Below are 18,823 nucleotides of genomic sequence, written 5' to 3'. Positions count from 1 at the left end.
TTTTAACATCAAAGAATCAATAAAACTAAAATAATTTTGTAAATTATTGACAATAATAAAAACTTCCACATATTCTATCTCACATATAAATTTTTTAATATGAAATAACAATAAATTTATATTATATTATTATTATTATTATTATTATTATTATTATTTTATGCAATACAATAAAAAATAAAAAATACGATTAGCGGTGCAGTAAGGACACGTGTCCTAGGATGAACAAAAGAACAAGTGAAAAGTGGAAAAACGAACGGATGAAGCCGCGTGGCCATCAGGGTAGAACCGTCAAATCATCTCGGAATTTGGTGAAACGATAAAAGCCTCCTCCGGTCGGAACCCTCTCTCTCTCAGTCTCTCTCTCCTTTTTCCCTCATCGCGTGTCAATTTTTATTTTCTTTTTTTTTTCTCCTCTATTTTATTTTTATTTATTTTTTGTTGACAACTTCACCAACCATCTCTCTCTTCTCTCTCTTCTGCGCGCGACGCAGACCCAGCTTTCTCTCTCCTCGACTCAGATACAAAAAGAAGAGTTTTTTTTTCCTTTTTTTTTTGCCGGTGAAAAAAAACAAAAACTACCATTGTTGAAAAAACCTAACCTCCTTATCCTCAATCTCACACATCCACAGCAGGTATCGCTTCTCTACTTGCTCTCCAAGTTTATTTTATTTTTTTAAATTGGTTTTGTTATTTTCTTTTTTTTTTGGATTTAAATATTCGGTATTTTTCTTAATGTATTTGTGTCTGGGGACCCGTGTTTTCCCGTATGCATTATTTTGCGGAATTCTGAAAGTAGGGTTTTTTTTTGTGTGGGGGGATTCCTTTTTGTTTTATTTTTTGTTGCCTCTCTCTTTCCGTGTAGAGGTGCCGCAGGAGAATGCTGCTTTCTAGGGTTTTCTTTCTGAGCTATGCTTTTCACGTGCTGGTAATGTTGTTCAATTTGCTCCAATTGAAGTTTGTGTTGTGTGAATACCGTGCTTGAGATTTGTGTTGCTATTTTGTCATATGCATTGTGCTTTGTTTTTTTATTCCTGTTCATGTCCTTATCGTTGGTTTCTTTGTCTTTATTGGGGTACTTGGTTTCTTGTTAAATCAGAGATTTTGGAACTCAGCGAGGACTTGGTGGTAATAGTGTACTTGTGGATGAATTTTTGAATGGTTGGATGTTAATTGAGATGGGTTCTTGTGGGGATTCAGCTATGGTTGATGATGGAATATCAGGTGGGTCTGTTATTGAGCAGCATTTGTGCTCGGAGATTCCCGTGCATTCGGATCATTTGCAGAAACAGTTGTGTTCAGAAGGAGCTTGTAGTGTGTTGTACTCTGATGAGCTTAGCAGCTTGAAGGATGGCAGTGTGGATTTACCCCAGGAGGGTTCTGCAAGCGGCGGTGCTGTTGTTGCAGATGTTGAGCTTCACAGGGCGAAGGATGGAAGTGTGGATTTACCCCAGGAGGGCCCTGAGGGTTCTACAAGCGGCGGTGCTGTTGTTACGGATGTTGAGCTTCACAGGGCGAAGGGTAGTGTGGATTTACCCCAGGAGGGCCCTGAGTGTTCTACAAGCGGCAGTGATGTTCCGGACAAGTGTGGAGATGTCTTGCCAAATGAATGTGGAAATGCTGATATGTTGCAATTGGAGAACACCTCTGAGCATGATTGTCAGAATCATTCAAGGATATGTTGTGGGAACAACGAGGGTTCAGGTCTAAAAACTAGGGGGCTGTGTTCGGAAGGAAATTTTCAAGATGAAGGCGACACAGACATTCCATCGGAGTCCATAACTGTGACTGGGTTGCAGGAGCATTGTGTTCAACACGTTGTGCAGAAGGATGAGAAGCTCAATGTATTCCCCTCAGTGAATGATGATTCAGCTGTCATGGGAGGCAAAAATGATGACTCCAGTGTACTTGTGGATGCTTTGGATTGTGTGCATGATTTCAGACATTCTGAAATGTCCTTGGAATCAGAACCCACGACTGACTTGCTAGTTGGTTGTGACCACAAAAATGAGCAGGGGGACATTGTGAGAAATGCAGATCCATTGTCAATGGGTGTGGAAAAATGTGATGCTTTTGATGGGATGGAATCCGATGCTTGCAGGCAGGCATCTCCTTTGCAGATGCAGGCTTTGGAAGTTCCAACAACTGTATGTACAGAGGAAGATAGCAGACGTGGTCAGCTATGTGATGTTAAATATGGTGATGATTGGAATAGTAGTATTGATGAAAAGATTAAAGCTTTTGTAGATACGGAAAACATTGTTGATTCACATGTCCAAGTATTGTCCTCACCAGGCTGTCATAGGACCTTGGAGAGTTCACCTGTAGTTGATTCCCCTCCGGAGACTTCAGCGTTGGTCCAGGGTAATGTAATGAAGAATGATATCTTGCAAATAGATGAGAAGTTGTGTAAATTGAAGGACTCTCACTCAGAAGAAACTACCAACTATGCTCCTAGGAAACCTTTATATGCTGATTCAGATCAGCCCTCCATTGTTTTAGTCACCGATACCTCTTTGAAGGTCGCACATGATCTGCTTCCTAAGGGTGGTGTTGTTTCTGTCAATAACAGTAGTGCTAGGGACACTGTTGGACAGACAGATAATGATGGAAAAGATACTGTGGAAGCTGATTTTTTTGCTCAAAGCATCCTATTGCCGTCTCAAAGGAATAGTAGAAGAAATAAAATTGGTCGTAAGACACAAACAAAAAAAGCCTCAAGAAAATGCAACAAAGCTGATTTGACACATCCAGGAGGAGATATGAAGATAAACTTAGAGGTTGCTAGAAAGAAAAGAAGTTCTTTCTCCAAGCCGGCACGATCTTCTATCTGGGGATTGCTTGGGAGCATTGAACAATATTTTGAGCAAGATAATGAGCTTGGGATTAGTAAAGCCATGTGCCAAGAATTGGGGAAGTCTAGAAGCAAGCGTCAAACAGGAAAAGCATTTAAGAACAGTGCAAGTTCTAGTTCTTCAAATGCAGGGCAGAAATGTTCAGTTCCAACAACTCGGGTCCGTCTAAAGATCAAGTTCGGGAAAGAAATTGATCTAAGTAGTTCAAATATTTTGATTCCAGAAATTGGCAATGCCTTTAATCCTGCTTCTGACATGGGGACTGGTTCAGGTTCTCAGAAAGTTGGAAGCAATGCGGAAGACAAATCTTTGGGACCGGTGTCCTTGGGCAATTTAGAAACCTTCAAAAGCAACCTCAAGAAGGATGATCTTGTACTAAATGCGCAAATTGCAACAAACCACTTAGAAAGTACTGCAAAAATTGAGAAGTCAAATGGGGATGTAGAGGCAAAGTTTCTTACAAATCCTCTAGAAAAGGTGGTAGAACCATTGATTGAACCAATCATTAATATGGATCCTGGAACTTCACCTGATTCAGAAGTCATCAATTCAGTTCCAGAAGTTCAAGTTGGAGAAAGACATCAAGAAGATATGCATCATGCTCTTTTAGGTCCTCCTTTGGATTTCAATTCTAATTTGCATATTACTATTAGCAAGAAGGGGAAGAAAAAAGACAAACATATTTCTTCAAGTGATTGTATTACTGAAGTTGGATCACATGGGCGACATAGAAGTAATAAAGCAAAACAATCAAAGAATCACAGATGTAAGAAGAATTCTAGTAATACAGTTAGCTTTTTAGAATTGCCTGCTTCCACTGAGATAAATGCTTCAAGCAAATCTATCAGTAGTGAAGAATTTCCGACAGAACCATTACCCCTTTCTGGTGAGAGTGAACTTGGAGACTCTGCTGAAGCTTTGAAGGTCCAAGGGTGCAAGCCATCTGTTAACCACAGGCCATCAGAACCCCAGGGTTCTGAGAATTTGCCGCCTTGTGTAAGATATTTGGGGCGTAAACTACCTAAAAGCCTTATGAGTGTTAAATTTAGCAAGGCCAAGTCTAAAGCTTCTGACTCAACAAAGAAAAAGATCACTTGTAGACACAAGGAGAAACAGAGAAGGCCAAATAGTAAAAGCGAAGTCAAGGGAAAAGGTGGCCCGCATAAAGTTATGGCAGAAGTGGAGGATCACATACATACAGGTATCTTTTATATGTAAGAGTATCATTCTGGAGTTTGGATTCTAGTTTTGATAGACCTTGTGTCTTTCGTGATTATTTAAATCATACATAACTAGTATCATTTCTTTGATCTTATTTATTGGTGTTATGCTTTGAGGAATTGAAACATAAAAAGATTTTATGTTTTTGATGGATGTCCCAGCAACCAGCACAGTTGGAAATGGCAAATTGGATGCTGATCAAAGATTTAATGCTGATGAAAACAGAGTATCAGTTAATGTATCTAATTTGAACATATTGCCCACCATTGATTCGGGAGAGCAGCATAAATCACCACATAATGCATGGGTGCGTTGTGATGATTGTCACAAGTGGCGGCGCATTCCAGCTGTGCTTGCTGACCTGATTGATGAGACAAACTGCACCTGGTATACCACTTTTCATTCATATCATTGATTGACTAGAAGGTGGATATATGTTTATTATCTGAGTTTTCAGTGCAATATTTCATTTTATTCTATTTTTAGTTATATTTGTTTTTCATTATTTCAACCCTTTGCACGGTCTTTACATGGGAAGCACACATAAGGATAAGCTTTTCAATAACCTGACTCTTGTCATTTGTGATTTATTTTCAAGGACATGCAAGGATAGCAAGGATAAAGACTTTGCTGATTGTGCTATCCCTCAGGAAAAGTCAAATGCAGAGATTAATGCAGAATTGGGATTATCGGATGAAGAAGATGCTTACGAAGACTCCAGAAATTATAAGGAATTGGAATTCCAACAGCCATTGGGTGTGTAATATCTTCTAGATCTTTTTTCCCTTTTCAAAATAAATCTGTTTGAAACTAGTGTGTTTGGAATGCCATTTGATCTTACTTGCTATTTGACGTGTACTTTGATTTGTGCATTGCAGTTTCCCAGGAGTCGACTTTCACCCAAGTCCTTTCCAATGAGTTTCTACATCGTAGCCGTAAAACACAAACTATTGATGAGGTCCTAAATTGTTCTAGATTTTTTATTTCACATACATGTTTTTATTATTATTATTATTATTATTATTATTATTATTATTATTATTATTATTATTATTATTTCTTCTGACTTGGAGACCGACTGAGTGCTATGATGAGCTGATTTTTTTAATATATGACTTGGTGCAATATTTTTTATTCACACGAGATTTCCTTTACCTCCTGTCTTCTATCTTTTCCTTTAATTAATTATTTTTACCCATAAACAATGTGGATCAGGATCATGGCATTCTATTTGAATTGGTGTATCAACGTGAACTTTTATATAGGTGTGGGAAAGAGGTCCAGTAATCCATTGTCCAAGTGATCCATCTCTATCCAGATTTATCCAGTTAGTCCTATTAAGGGGAGGCAAAGTGATCTATCAGAAATAGTCCGAAGAAGATATCCATTAGTTGTTCTATTCCATCCATATCCAAGATTCTAAGTCTCTCCACTTACTATGCCAAAATTTAATGGCTTTGATCAAATTTTAGTTCTATTAAGGGGAGGCAAAGTGATCTATCAGAAATAGTCTGAAGAAGATATCCATTAGTTGTTCTATTCCATCCATATCCAAGATTCTAAGTCTCTCCACTTACTATGACAAAATTTAATGGCTTTGATCAAATTTTAGTTCATAGATGGTTAATGAACAAACAATATACAATCATATCCATTGGGTTTAATTAGTTCATGATATCCATTGGATACTAAATATTTACCTATTCATTCTAATGGCCAATTTCGAAATAAGTTTTAGAAGTATAGGCGTAGTTACTTGTATAGGTTATTAGTGGGCCTCCAATAATTTTCTACAAGCAAAAGGAGAAAGGGTTTAGGGACAGAGATGGTATTGGGAATTTGGATAGAGGAGTAATTGACGGATCTAAACAAAAAGGACAGCTGTAATGAGGAGATTGTGGATGGGGGAGTTGAGATCATGCATGGAAACGAGATTATGAATTGTAAATTGGGTCATGGGGTTGTTATTGAACAATCTACGAGGAGTGGGGATGGCTGATGCCATTGGGACAGGCAGAGTACTTTGTTTTCTGTGTATTCTCCTTGCAATCCTTATCATTTTCTGTGTCTCTCTTTTCTGTCTTCTGTGTCTGGGAGCTTGCTCCTTGAGTATTTTACCCAATCATATTCAATGAAATACTCTTCAGTTCCACGCCACATACATAAAGGGGGAAAATGTTTCAGCTGGAAGAGACAAGAACTATTACGTATTTTTCACGGAAACACTTGTAAACATAATTGTAATACTAGCTGTTATTAACGGTTAAAAATGGATCTATCATAGAGTTGTAATTTGTTACCGCTACACACGCACGTGCACACACACAGAAGCTGTTCTTTCTTTTGTCTCTTTCCATAATATATATTGATTGCTTTATTTGTCTTCATCCTTTTTCATTAATGTTATGGGCTGACCGTTAATAAATGCTTTGTTCGGTATCTTTGGTGACTGTTGATTGGACTCTATAACTTAGGATTCATTACTGTGTCTTTATTAGAGTAGTTCTTTTTGACTAACTTGATGGCTTTGGGAGAAGGAAAGAAACCAAATCGTTATGGCGGTACAGTATGATATTGTTTGGTGTATTTATTTGGAATTTTGAATCATAATTCTTATATTGTTCAAGTAAAGCTTGTGCTTTTCTACTGAGATTTTTGTATCAAACATATTTATAGTTTGGAAAGATTTGCTCTACTGATAGTTTCTCTATTCTTTTGATAGTAGTTATTTTTACAATGATATTATAGTTCTTGTCTGTGGTTCTTGGGAATTTAATATAGAAACTGAGTAAATTTTGGAGATCAATAAACATTTAATGAGAGAAAATAAGTTTTAGATATAAATTTTAAATGCATAGGTTGCTTAATGGAAAAAAAAAAAAAGAAAAAGAAAAAAGGGACAGGTCAGATACTTGGTAAATTGGTCAAGGATGGAATGGATTCTAGAGTTCTTAATTTTGATGCACTGATGTTGTAAATTTGTTTATATTGTCACCCAATTAAATCCATCCATTTCTATGATCATTCAAGTGAAGTGGGTTGAAAAAATTAACTGTAGTGACTGATGTGGTAGTTTACAATTTGATAACGGTGTAATTCAGTGCATTCATATTAAATCCTTTTTAAAAAATACTTTCCTCAACTGAACAGTTTTGTTTCTTATCCATGTAGTATTATTTACTCTAAAGTCCATTAATTTGCCACCTTCACTTTGATATTGCCACCTTCACTTTGATATTTTCTCATCTTTACATTTTGTTTAAAGTTCATTTTAGTCATATGATTGCAGCAATCAGATATCAATCATATTTTGAAATTTGCACACCATTTTTGTCATGTTATTTAATATACTTATGAAATTATTTCAGATAATGGTCTGCCATTGCAAACAACCTCAAGTAGGCAAGTTAGGCTGTGGGGATGAATGCCTAAACCGGATGCTAAACATTGAATGCGTTCAAGGAACCTGCCCATGTGGGGATTATTGTTCCAACCAGCAGGTTTGAAAACTATTGATTTTCCATATACAAATATTTTAGTAGGCCGGTTTTGTTATGGGGCATGACTGTAGTCCAAATGTTCAATTTCAGTTCCAAAAACGCAAGTATGCCAGCTTGAAGTGGTTTAAATGTGGGAAAAAAGGTTATGGACTGAAGGCACTTGAGAATATAGCCCAAGGCCAGTTTCTCATTGAATATGTTGGGGAGGTAACTTTTACAATACTTTTCTTCCTTTGTATGATTTTCATAGCTATATTTATTGTGATATATGGAATAGTGATATTTAGGGCCGAATCTTTGAATTTTGTGATCACATTTGTGGTTTGGTTGCATACTTTACTGAAGTTTTAGGGCCACATTAGCCTAAACAAAGTCATAGGAGCAATCAAGTCCTTTGTGGATCCTCTTTTTCCTATTTTTCCTTTTGCAGCTGCAAAAATATCGTGACATAATGTTTACTTCGTCAACAATAAGTGAGAGTTGGACCTATATTCTAGAATTGTATCATCTCTTTGAATGGCATAGAACCATGGGAAAATGGTGAGCCCATAGTTGAGGGGTAGCCAAAAATTAATCTATTGATTTATGCCGTTTCAGGTGTGAGAATTTGAGGCTTGAATCGTGAGCACTGCAGTCTTTGTTTCTTTATATTGAGCTTTGACATATAGTAATAATGAAGGTTGATAGGGTGTCCGTTTGATCCAGTTAGAGTGTTGAACCTGATGTGATACACTTGTAACCAATGACTAAAGGATAGCTGATGTCTAGCAATTGACATGCTTTTTAAAGACAAGGGATTATTTTGAGAAGATTGGACTCCATATTCATTGAATTGTGTTTTATCTTTCGTGGCATTGATGCATTGTGTAGTGTGTACTGTGTAATTCTTTATGCATTGGTGTTGCACAAGTTGTGCACATAGTTGACCTCTATATACGTGATATCTAATTTATGGTCCATACAGGTGCTTGATACTCATGCTTATGAGGCACGGCAAAGAGAGTATGCTTTGAAGGGTCATAGACATTTCTATTTTATGACCTTGAATGGAAGTGAGGTATGAATCACACCTATTTATGCTTATTACTATTCTATTGTAGTTCTTATGATAGTAGTTGTTCTACTTTGTTAATCACTCGTGCTTATTTTGTTAGGTGATAGATGCAAGTGCAAAAGGAAACTTGGGCCGTTTCATTAATCATAGTTGTGATCCTAATTGTCGAACAGAAAAGGTGAATATACATGCTTTGTTGTTGTTGCTTTTTTTTTTATTTTATTTTAAATATTGCTGCGTATTTGAGCAGCTTCTTTTTTGGTGTTTTTTACTTGCTAATTTATATATGTTAGCGTATATATTTGCTGGAAATATGCTTTTTGCATGCATATGAGTATATAGATGTATGTCAATTAGTGCACTTATCTTTTAAGATTGAATGTTGATGTATAGATTTCAATATAGTAGCCGGAAATGCCATTTTTTGTATATTAGTGTGTAGAGCATGAAATCTGTAATTATGTTGTTGTTTCACATTTGTTGACTGACCATGTGTGATCCTTTTTCTGAACAGTGGATGGTGAATGGGGAAATATGTATTGGACTGTTCGCATTGAGGGATATTAAGCAGGTGTGGTTGCAACCTTTACTTATTCCTTTTATATGTTGATATTCCTTTGTTTATTTTACTTGGTCCTGCAATTTTGTGTTATGTACCTGTATGGCTGTACCCATTAGTGCCCAGCTAGCTCCCACCTCGTTTTTGGGTCTCTTTTTTTTTTTTGGGAGGGAGGGGTAATAAAGAACACTGACTTTTAAGAGAGTGAAAACAAGGATTTTTCAGCTTAGATTGATAATTTTTCTGCTCTATGTAAAATTCTTGCCAATGCTAAATTAGTTTACATTTAAGTTTATGAAATAGATTACATGGAGTCTTCGTATTTATGTCTTTAATTTGAAGGAATTAGTAGTGAAGTGATTTTATTTTTGTTCTTCCTCTGTGGGTTGGGAGAAATGGTGTTGAAGGTTTATATTGTGGAGGACTAATGGTTGGGGTGAATGCCACCGTTTGGTTGGAGCAAAATATGGGATAGGATTAAATGCCTAGCATCTATTTGGTGTAAAACTCATGATCCGTTTGGTGATTTTCCCACTCAGGCATTGTTGGCCTTATAGATGATTTTTTCCTTTTTTGGCTTTGCTTTTACATAGGGGAACTCTTATCCCTAATCTTATTGTATCCATCTACTCATCTTAATGAAATTATTCTTTTATATAAAAAAAATGTTAATATGGAGGAATTGAAGGTCCTATTTTGTTGCTTTAAAAGCTTGAAGTATGAAACATTATTGCTATGCATTGAGGGGAGTGAATATTGTCACTCCCAAATTGATAATGCCACTCCTCTGTTATATATATTTTCCCAAATTACCCTCAATGAAAAGTGTCTCTTATCACCACGAAAAATGAAATAAGGAAGTAGGGTAATATGGGAAATCACATAAAAGGGAGTGCCAATATCAAATTTGGGAGTGACAACATCACTTCTCTGGATTGAGTATCAATAACCTTCCTACCTGAACTTTCTTTCATTTCAACAACCTTCCACAGGATGAAGAAGTGACATTTGATTACAACTATGTAAGGGTTTTCGGTGCTGCTGCCAAAAAATGCTATTGTGGCTCAATTAATTGTCGAGGTTATATAGGTGGTGGTGATCCGTTAAATTCCGATTTGATAGTTCAAGGTGATTCTGATGAAGAATTTCCAGAACCTGTTATGCTTAATGATGATGGTGTAATTGAAAATGGGTTGCTTTCACGCAAGTTTACTATTGCGATAGACACAGATAATACTCCAGAGAAGGAGAGTTCTATGAACCCTTCCTCTGCTGTTGATTTGTTGCACAGCTCCATTGAAGAAAATTCAAAGGCCAAGGTACCATCTTCTGTTCGCGTTGAAGAAATTTCTCAACTAGTGGAGAATAGAGAAAGTAAAACCATGCCTGCTATGCAACAAGGGCATGCAATCGATCTTACGGACAAAACTACCTCCATTCAGAAAGATGAGAAACTTTCTTCCCTTGCACCTGTCAGAAAAGTCTTATTGAATGCTACCATCAGTAATAAGGAATTTAAGCCTGAAATAGTCAAGGCTCCTAAACTGGTTAGTTCTGTTAAAAGGGGAAAAGTTTGTGCTAATCCTCCAAACGGCCTCAAAATTGAGACAACAGTGAACCGATTGCAGTTGTCATCTGGGAAACTGAAAAAAGTTGTTGAAGGTTCTTCTAATGCAAGATTTGAAGCAGGTTGGTCATCCTCATTTAATTTGGCTACAAATTTATTTCATGCACTTGAAATAATTAAATAACTAATGTGGGAGATTTGATTATTTGTATGAGTCAGTGCAAGTAAATTTACACTTTACACTCAACTCCATATATTTAATTATTTATATACGTACACACAGTAAATATATTTTGAAAGAATGATAAATGATTTGTCTAGTTCCTTATTTCCTATTGAACTTATAATGCTTCCAACGTTACAATAAACAAATTTATTCCAATATATTTAAAACTTGTAATAATGTACATAAGTTTTTCGTTTCCTTCAGTCCAGGAGAAGCTTACGGAATTACTCGATGGAGATGGAGGAATAAGCAAAAGAAAAGTAAGTACTTTATTTTATTGAAGCCAGCTAACATATATTTAAATTGTTGTGTTTTTTGTGCGTTTTATCAGATAGTTATGGTTATCTAACAAACCAAGAGAGGCCACCTTTTGATGTTATAAATTATAATCAATTATGTGAAATAGTTAATATAATCCACTGTCTTTTATTTTTCATATATGCCTTTATAATAAATGTATTGCTGTGTGTGTAACCTTGGTAGTTTTATGGGTTTATAGTTTTCACCATTTGCCATTCCTTTCTTGTGACAGGATGCCACCAAAGGTTACTTGAAACTCTTGCTTCTCACTGTGGCATCAGGTGATAGGAGCAGCGGTGAAGCTATTCAAAGGTCCTTCTTGTTTGCCTTTTTCATTAGTTTGCTTTTCTTTATTAAGCGCATGTTGTGCACTTGTACTAGATTATTCAGGCTTTATGGATATGTAATTTAATGGATATGTAAATTATTTCTAATGGAGTTTTTTATTTTGATTGCAGCAATCGAGATCTCTCGATGATCCTTGATGCCCTTCTAAAAACGAAATCTAGAGCAGTGCTAAATGATATAATTAACAAAAATGGTAATGTTTACTAGCTTTCTATGTAATGCATTTGACCACTTCCTTTGTTTGTGGAATTTGAAAATTATCAATATTTGCTGAGTCTAAAAGTAACCCTGGCTTCTGATCTTTCAGGTTTACAGATGTTACATAAAATCATGAAGCAGTACAGGCGGGATTTCAAAAAAATTCCAATATTACGAAAGCTGCTTAAGGTGATTAGATGGGAAATCTTTCATATTTTAATTATTTTTATCTGTGTCTTTCTAGAAGAGTTTATGCATATTTCAATGCATTATTTCTTACTGTTGAACCAATAACATGTCTGCTATAAACTGAAACTGTGGAGACTGTTTTGCATATTTCCTTTATCTGCTTGTCTTCTATCCTTATGTATAGTTGCATAATAATAATAATTTTTTTTTTTGGGTTCAATAAGTTCTGTGGTCCACATTGGAAGATATTTTTGTTTCTCGTTGATCTTTTAAATGGGGAAAAGATGCTGAAAGCAGTGTTACTTACCTGTTAATTTCTTAGACCTTAATTAAAGTATGTATTGTTACATTGAAAGGATGTGTGCCTTCACAATGAGAGTAAAATGAGGACGCTTTGATGAGCATTTGGTAACAATAATTCTCATGACACGCTATTTCTGTTCATTGCAAAAAACATAAACAGCTAATTAGTATGACCTGTTTGTTCTGTTACCAAAAGCTGCGCTATGTATTTCCCCTATGGCCATATGTTGACATCTACACAATATTAATGCACTTTCTTCCCTTTAGATATTGGCCCTATGAGGTTCAATCTTGTAACTGTTGATTAGGTGCATGAATATGAACCTATACTTCTCATTAAATTGATGGTTGTGATCCTAAGCTTTTATTTCCTGTCCTCCTTTCTCTGTTCTATCATTTCTATATATGAAGTTAGTGCTAAGAGAATGTATGTACATACTTGGTCAACTTCATTTTGCAGGTGCTAGAGTATCTGGCTGTGGGCAAGATACTGACATTTGAACATATCAATGGTGGTCCCCCATGTCATGGAATGGAGAGGTGGGTAAATTTCAATTTTTTTCTCCACTGGAATAGTTGTTAGAAAATTTCTAGTAGTTGCCTCTTGTTTTGGTTCTTATGGTTAACACAAGCTTAAAAAGATGTTATTCTGGTGTTATAGAACCATGAAATATGCTACACCATTATGTGTGTGTGTGTGTGTGTGTGTGAAATGTTGAATATCTATACTACTAATAATGAGTATTGGTCCCTTTGGTTATAATTCCTACTACTGTCGTTTTTTTTAATCAAATCTTGAGTGTGGATTTGAATATTTCATTACTGTGAATATTCAAATTGTTTATATATATATATATTACGCAAAAAGAAATTTGTAATCACTACACCTTGCAAATTGCTCTATTCTCAATTTCTCATGTATGTAACTTGTACGAAATTCATCTATTCTTTTGGTTAATAAGTGTTTTTTTTTTTTTTCAGCTTTAGGGAATCAATGCTGTCTCTGACAGAGCATGATGACAAACAGGTATGTCTTATGCTAACCATTTCATGTCCCATTATATATTGATATTAACTTGGTTGGGTTACACGTATATGCTTCTTGTCAAAATATATGATGTTAAATACTTTTTTCTGAGTATCTGTTTTTGGTGTAAGGATTTGAATCTTTGTATGTTTTAATTGTTTCGTATGTAATTTAGGTACATCAAATTGCTCGAAGCTTCCGAGACAGATGGATTCCTAGGGCATCCAGAAAACATGGATATATGGACAGGGATGATAATAGAATGGAATCTCATAGAAGTTACAACAGTAACAGATTTTCATCATCACACAATCATAGGCATGAACAGGACTCTAGACCTACAGAAGCAGTGGATTGTGTTCCGATGTCAACATCCGTGGAAACTTCAGCTGATGCTGGTGCACCTGAGGGATCCTCCGCGCCCTCTCTAGATGGGGTTGATGTCAAAGGGACAAAAAAACGAAAGCGCAAAAGCCGGTGGGATCAACCAGCAGAGACAAATTCTTATTCCGATGCAGCAGTTATTGGTTCTACTGATGGAAGCCAGAACATTCATGAGGATGTTCCACCAGGATTTTCTTGTCCCGTAGGTGCTGGTGATCTTGCTCCGCGAAATGGAGTCCATTCTGGAAGTGCCCCTGACTTGGTTTTTGGTCAGCCAAAGGAGAAATTTAACTCTCGCTTGCCTGTCTCGTATGGAATCCCTTGCTCTGTTGTCAAGCAGTTCGGAACACCTCATGCTGAGATCTCAGGTAGTTGGGTCACTGCACCTGGAATGCCTTTCAACCCATTTCCTCCATTACCACCATATCCACGGGATCAAAGAGACTGTTTACCTTCCAATACTTCCAGCGCTATGGCAATTGACCAGCCTTCTGAAATCAAACAGTCAGATGGTAGTGGCCTAGTTAACAGTTGCGCAGACGATACTGTTCGCAGCACAACTGGCACTAACTCTGATGACATGAATCATACAGATGAGGAGAATCGAAACATAACTAAGCGATTGAAGGACGATGACCTGGGAAGGAGGTACTTTAGACAGCAGAAGTGGAACAATTCGAAAATACATCGACCTTGGTTCCGGAGGGATGCATGGAAATGCAATAATAGGAACAACACCAGTGGTGGTGATATGTGCGGTATGGGTGTAGGAAATGTACAATCTGAAGTTACAAGAAGCTCAGAGGATGCAATTTGTAGAGATGAGAAAGGTGGCAATAATATTTGTTAGTAGTATGCACAGCTTCAAAACCAATATTGTTCACAGGAAAAAGAAATTGATTTTTGTTTTCTTTTTTCTCTTCCATATAATTAATGAACTGTCAATTCATTTGTTCCCGAAATCTATTATTATTCAATGAAAATTTCATTCAATTACAGCATTCTATGGTATATATATTGTACCTTGGGGATCCTTCTGCTCCCCAAACCTTCAAAAGGAAGGTGTTATCATAGATTTGTGATACTCAAATGGAAAACTAGTTATCTTTTTCTGTGTTCCTCCTTAGATCATGTGATGTTCTACTGGATTCTGTTTGAGACTGTTACATTGGAATTATTTTATAGCAATATTCAAGTACAAGCATGCCTTGTGCACGCTGCAATCTGTTATTTCCTTTATGCTTTTGTTCCTTTAATTGTCACTGTTGGCTATTTTGCTATTATTTAGTTATACACATACGTACACAAAAAGTATTCTCATCGTACATCTCTACTATAAGAATACCTTGTGTTGAATGTAACAGCCAACCCAATGCGGAAAGGATTGGTTTCTAGGCAATGTGCCTTGATCAATCAAACCATTCATCCCAAAAGGTGAATAAAATAAATGAATAGGTGCTCAGAATTCATGTGAAATGAGGAGTAAGACAGATTTAAAGCATGTGCGAGTAAAGCTCCTAAAGCCTGTTTAAGTAATAAGCAGTGGTGTTAGCCTATTGTTAAGGCAAGCATCCTAGATTGCTACACATGAATTAACAGTAACATGATAAGTTAAGGATCATCAAAGAATAACCTATATCATGGGTGTTACCTTCCTGTTTAAGAAAAGGTTGCTTTCTGACAAATTAGCAGAGGATCAATGTTTGCCTCCTGTTTATAGTCTACCACTCTTCTCACATCTCTCTACATATAGATATTAGGAGGCTGGAAATGATGTGTGAATAGTTAATCCTCAATTACTATGAATTCTAATTAAAATTCATGCTCCCTAAAAGCAATGATGCAATGTGCTCTACTTGAATTCATTTCATCCCAATCAATCCAATCTAGAAGATAGTTGATCAGGTTGTTTATTTCAACTCCCTAGTCCTTTCTCTCTTTTCTTTTCCTTCTTGTGTACTTCTTTTCATCTGGGAAAATTTTTTCATACATCAATCTTCACAAAATTGCTGACTCTAGGGACTTACCTACTTTTTTCTTGCAGCATTTGACCATTTGCTAGAACTGAGCAAGGAAACATGAACATATCTTTAGTTCCAGGGCAACTGCAAGACCTATGGGATCTTTGGGGCCTTGAAGTGCTTATGCTATTGAGCTTCACTATGCAAGTAATCCTCACAGTCTTTGGTAGCCGCCGCAAGGACGTACCCGGCATGTGGATAAGGTTCACTGTTTGGTTTACCTATTTGCTGTCTGCTTCTTTGACAAAAATCATCATTGGCAAGCTGACAGTGATACCAGGAAGTGATCCGGATGAACGCAATATTCGCCGGGAACTAAAGGCTATGTTTGCACCATTACTTTTGGTGCAAATTGGAAACCCTGATGCCATAACTGCTTACTCAATTGAAGATAACAGATTGGGATTAAGGCAACTGCTTGCTCTTGTTCTCCAAGTAGCTGTGGTGATTTGGATTGTTGTCAAGAGCTGGACGCAATCGAAGCTCTCTTATCTTTACCTGCCATTATTCGTATCTGGACTAATCAAGTATGGAGAAGTTGTCTGGGCTCTTAAGTCGGCTTTTAGTAAGCGATCCGGCATAATCACCATCCAAGAAATTGACCAAGAAGCAAGCATGCCTGCTTTGTTCAGATTCCTTCCTGATGATATTCCAAACATAGAATTGATCTTAAAGGCATATTATCGCTTTATCTCGTTGAAGCCTCACCGTGAGAACTGGCTCTATCAGCCCCTATATGAATCTCTTCCACGGATGTCTGTTGATGAATATGCACCAGAGGACATCTTCAAGATCACGGATTCAGAAATTGGCTTCATGTATGATGTCTTGTACACCAAGGCACCAATAATCTACACCAAAGGAGGTTGCATTTTTCGAATTGTAAGTTTCTTTGGTTTAGTTTCAACTTTTACCGGATTTTCAATCATATTCAGGGAAGCTTTTCCACATCATTGGAAAGCATGTTTTATAGAAGGGATGCTAGCAGGAGCTGTCCTTATGGAGATTTACCAGATCGCGCAACTACCCTTCACAGATTGGGCGATCATCCAAATAATCAAGCACCAAAGCTATCCATTCATGATACCTTGCTTGAGAATTCTCGGTCCTCAAGCAAGCAATAGGAAAAGGTGGTCAAATACATTGGCACAATTCAACTTGCTGAGCTTTTGCCTCCATGATAAGCCATTAAAGTGCAGCAAAATTCTCAAATTCCGAGGCATTGGCTTGGGAATGAAGAAGAACAAGAGTAGGACGCGCATACCGTTCCCTCAAGAACTCAAAGTTTTGATGGTTGAAGAAATGAGAGGTATTGACAGAGAAAGAGGACTTAAGCCTTTCAATCAAAGAGGTGAATGGTCACTCGGAAGGTATGGTTGTCTCAATGAATTCAAATGGAGTGTGAAAAGAGATTTTGACAAAAGCATTACCATATGGCACATTGCCACAGATACATGCTACTATTCAGATTCTCACAACAATGTTGCAAATCCAAAAGCTCAAATGGCGAAATTGTTGTCGAATTATATGATGTACCTTCTCGCGCTGCGACCTCATATGCTGTCCATGACTACGGCCAAGATCATATTCCAGCACGCCTTCGACAAACTCAAGGCCTTGTTGGAACAGAAAGAAGAATCCATCAAAGATGAAAAAGAACTATGCAAGATTTTGAGAATGGAATGGCTTCCTCAATATTCAATTTCTGAGAGGAAGTCAGAAACTGTTGTTACATCAAAATGGCATATGTTAAGGGATGCTCAGAGACTGGCCAGAAACTTGATGCTCAAGGAAAATAAATGGCAGATTATATGCAGTGTTTGGGTTGAGATGTTGTGTTATGCTGCTGCTAACTGTAGTATAGACTATCATTCAGAGCAAATAAGAAGAGGTGGTGGTTTGATTACTCATGTTTGGGTTATGTTAGCACATAAGACTGATAAATACCATATTAGTGACTAGTAAGTAATGCTTAGGGTGTTGAATTCTTGAAGCTGTTACCATTTAGTTAAAAAAAAAAAACAAAAGATCAAGTTTTATGTTTGTTGTTTTTACCAATAAAAGTTCATTATGTATTATGCCATCACATGGAATTTTCAATATGATAAATGTTAGGAAAAACAACAATTTGTACCCATAAACTTTACGAACGCTGACGAAAGTACCCATTAAAGAAGGAAACTAACGTTGTATCCATCAAAAATGGATTCCGTACAACAAAAGTACCCAAATCCTAAATTTATATTGACTTTTTAATAAAGTTCCAAAATTACCCCCATCCTTTATCTTCAACCCTTCTTCTCTTCTTTTCCAGATCTCAAACACCTCCATTGCCACTACCTTAACCACCTTCTATTCTCTACTACTCTACTAACCACCACTGCCGCCATCTTTCCACGCTGATAATGACAAAGACAACAACAAAGCAATCAAGCAATCCATCCGTTCCCACGCAACGCTAGATGGAGAAGCTCCGAAAGTGAGACTGAACCGAGATCCAGCGCGCAAGGTCCTGTGGTGCAATTGGTCCACTTCAAACTCATGGACTACATGGAAAAAGGTACTATATTTACAACGGAACAAATTACAAATTTATTATATAATTAACGAAGTTGAACTTTCTCACTCTCCCAAATCACCACCATCATGTGCAAGATTCCTGTGTTACTCACATGCGACCCCACCAAAGCGATCTTGTCAAAGTTTCAATTTTTAGCATCCAAAGGTGCTTCTCCTTTTGACATTGTATTGAAAGTGATGGAGGAAGGGTGGTGATGACAATGGCGGTAATAGAGTGTTGATAGGATTTGAGATTGGAAAAGTGATAATGAGAAGTAAAATTAAAAGTTAGAGTGAAGTTATTGTTGTTTATGGCTGTGATAGTAGAGAAGGAGGTGTTTAAGATTTGGGAAAGAAGAGAGGAGGGATTGAAGATAATGATGGGGTAATTCTGGAATTTTATTAAAAAGTCAACATAAATTTAAGATTTGGGTACTTTTGTCGTACGAAATCCATCTTTAATGGATACAACATTAGTTTCCTTTTTTAATGGGTACTTTTGTCAACGTTCG

The 18,823-nt window shown here is 36.8% G+C and overlaps 2 protein-coding genes across 3 annotated transcripts; both read left to right on the top strand.

Annotated features, from left to right (window-relative positions):
- The first annotated feature begins 332 nt into the window (after positions 1-332).
- Positions 333-14,732, top strand: LOC112706021 (histone-lysine N-methyltransferase ASHH2). 2 transcript variants are annotated; one of them, XM_025757095.3, is made up of 19 exons: positions 351-635; positions 866-928; positions 1,100-4,056; positions 4,238-4,463; positions 4,675-4,832; positions 4,955-5,034; positions 7,445-7,576; positions 7,667-7,783; positions 8,541-8,633; positions 8,731-8,808; positions 9,145-9,201; positions 10,182-10,878; positions 11,187-11,242; positions 11,515-11,594; positions 11,741-11,823; positions 11,938-12,017; positions 12,781-12,860; positions 13,302-13,347; positions 13,523-14,732. In XM_025757095.3, the coding sequence occupies exons 3-19, from the start codon at positions 1,167-1,169 to the stop codon at positions 14,579-14,581; spliced, it is 6,012 nt and encodes a 2,003-aa protein (XP_025612880.1). In that variant the 5' UTR covers positions 351-635; positions 866-928; positions 1,100-1,166; the 3' UTR covers positions 14,582-14,732. The 2 variants fall into 2 exon arrangements, with proteins under 2 accessions (XP_025612878.1, XP_025612880.1); XM_025757093.3 differs by lacking the exon at positions 866-928 and having other exon boundaries at positions 333-635.
- Positions 14,733-15,809: 1,077 nt separating this feature from the next.
- On the top strand, positions 15,810-17,714 carry LOC112704980 (uncharacterized). The gene has a single exon (XM_025755843.1). The coding sequence runs from the start codon at positions 15,810-15,812 to the stop codon at positions 17,712-17,714; it is 1,905 nt and encodes a 634-aa protein (XP_025611628.1).
- Positions 17,715-18,823: the final 1,109 nt, after the last annotated feature.

This window comes from Arachis hypogaea, chromosome 8, assembly GCF_003086295.3.
Source record: "Arachis hypogaea cultivar Tifrunner chromosome 8, arahy.Tifrunner.gnm2.J5K5, whole genome shotgun sequence".
NCBI lineage: Eukaryota > Viridiplantae > Streptophyta > Magnoliopsida > Fabales > Fabaceae > Arachis > Arachis hypogaea.
The sequence above is the reverse complement of the archived record's forward strand: the minus strand, read 5'-3'. Positions and strand labels throughout refer to the sequence as shown.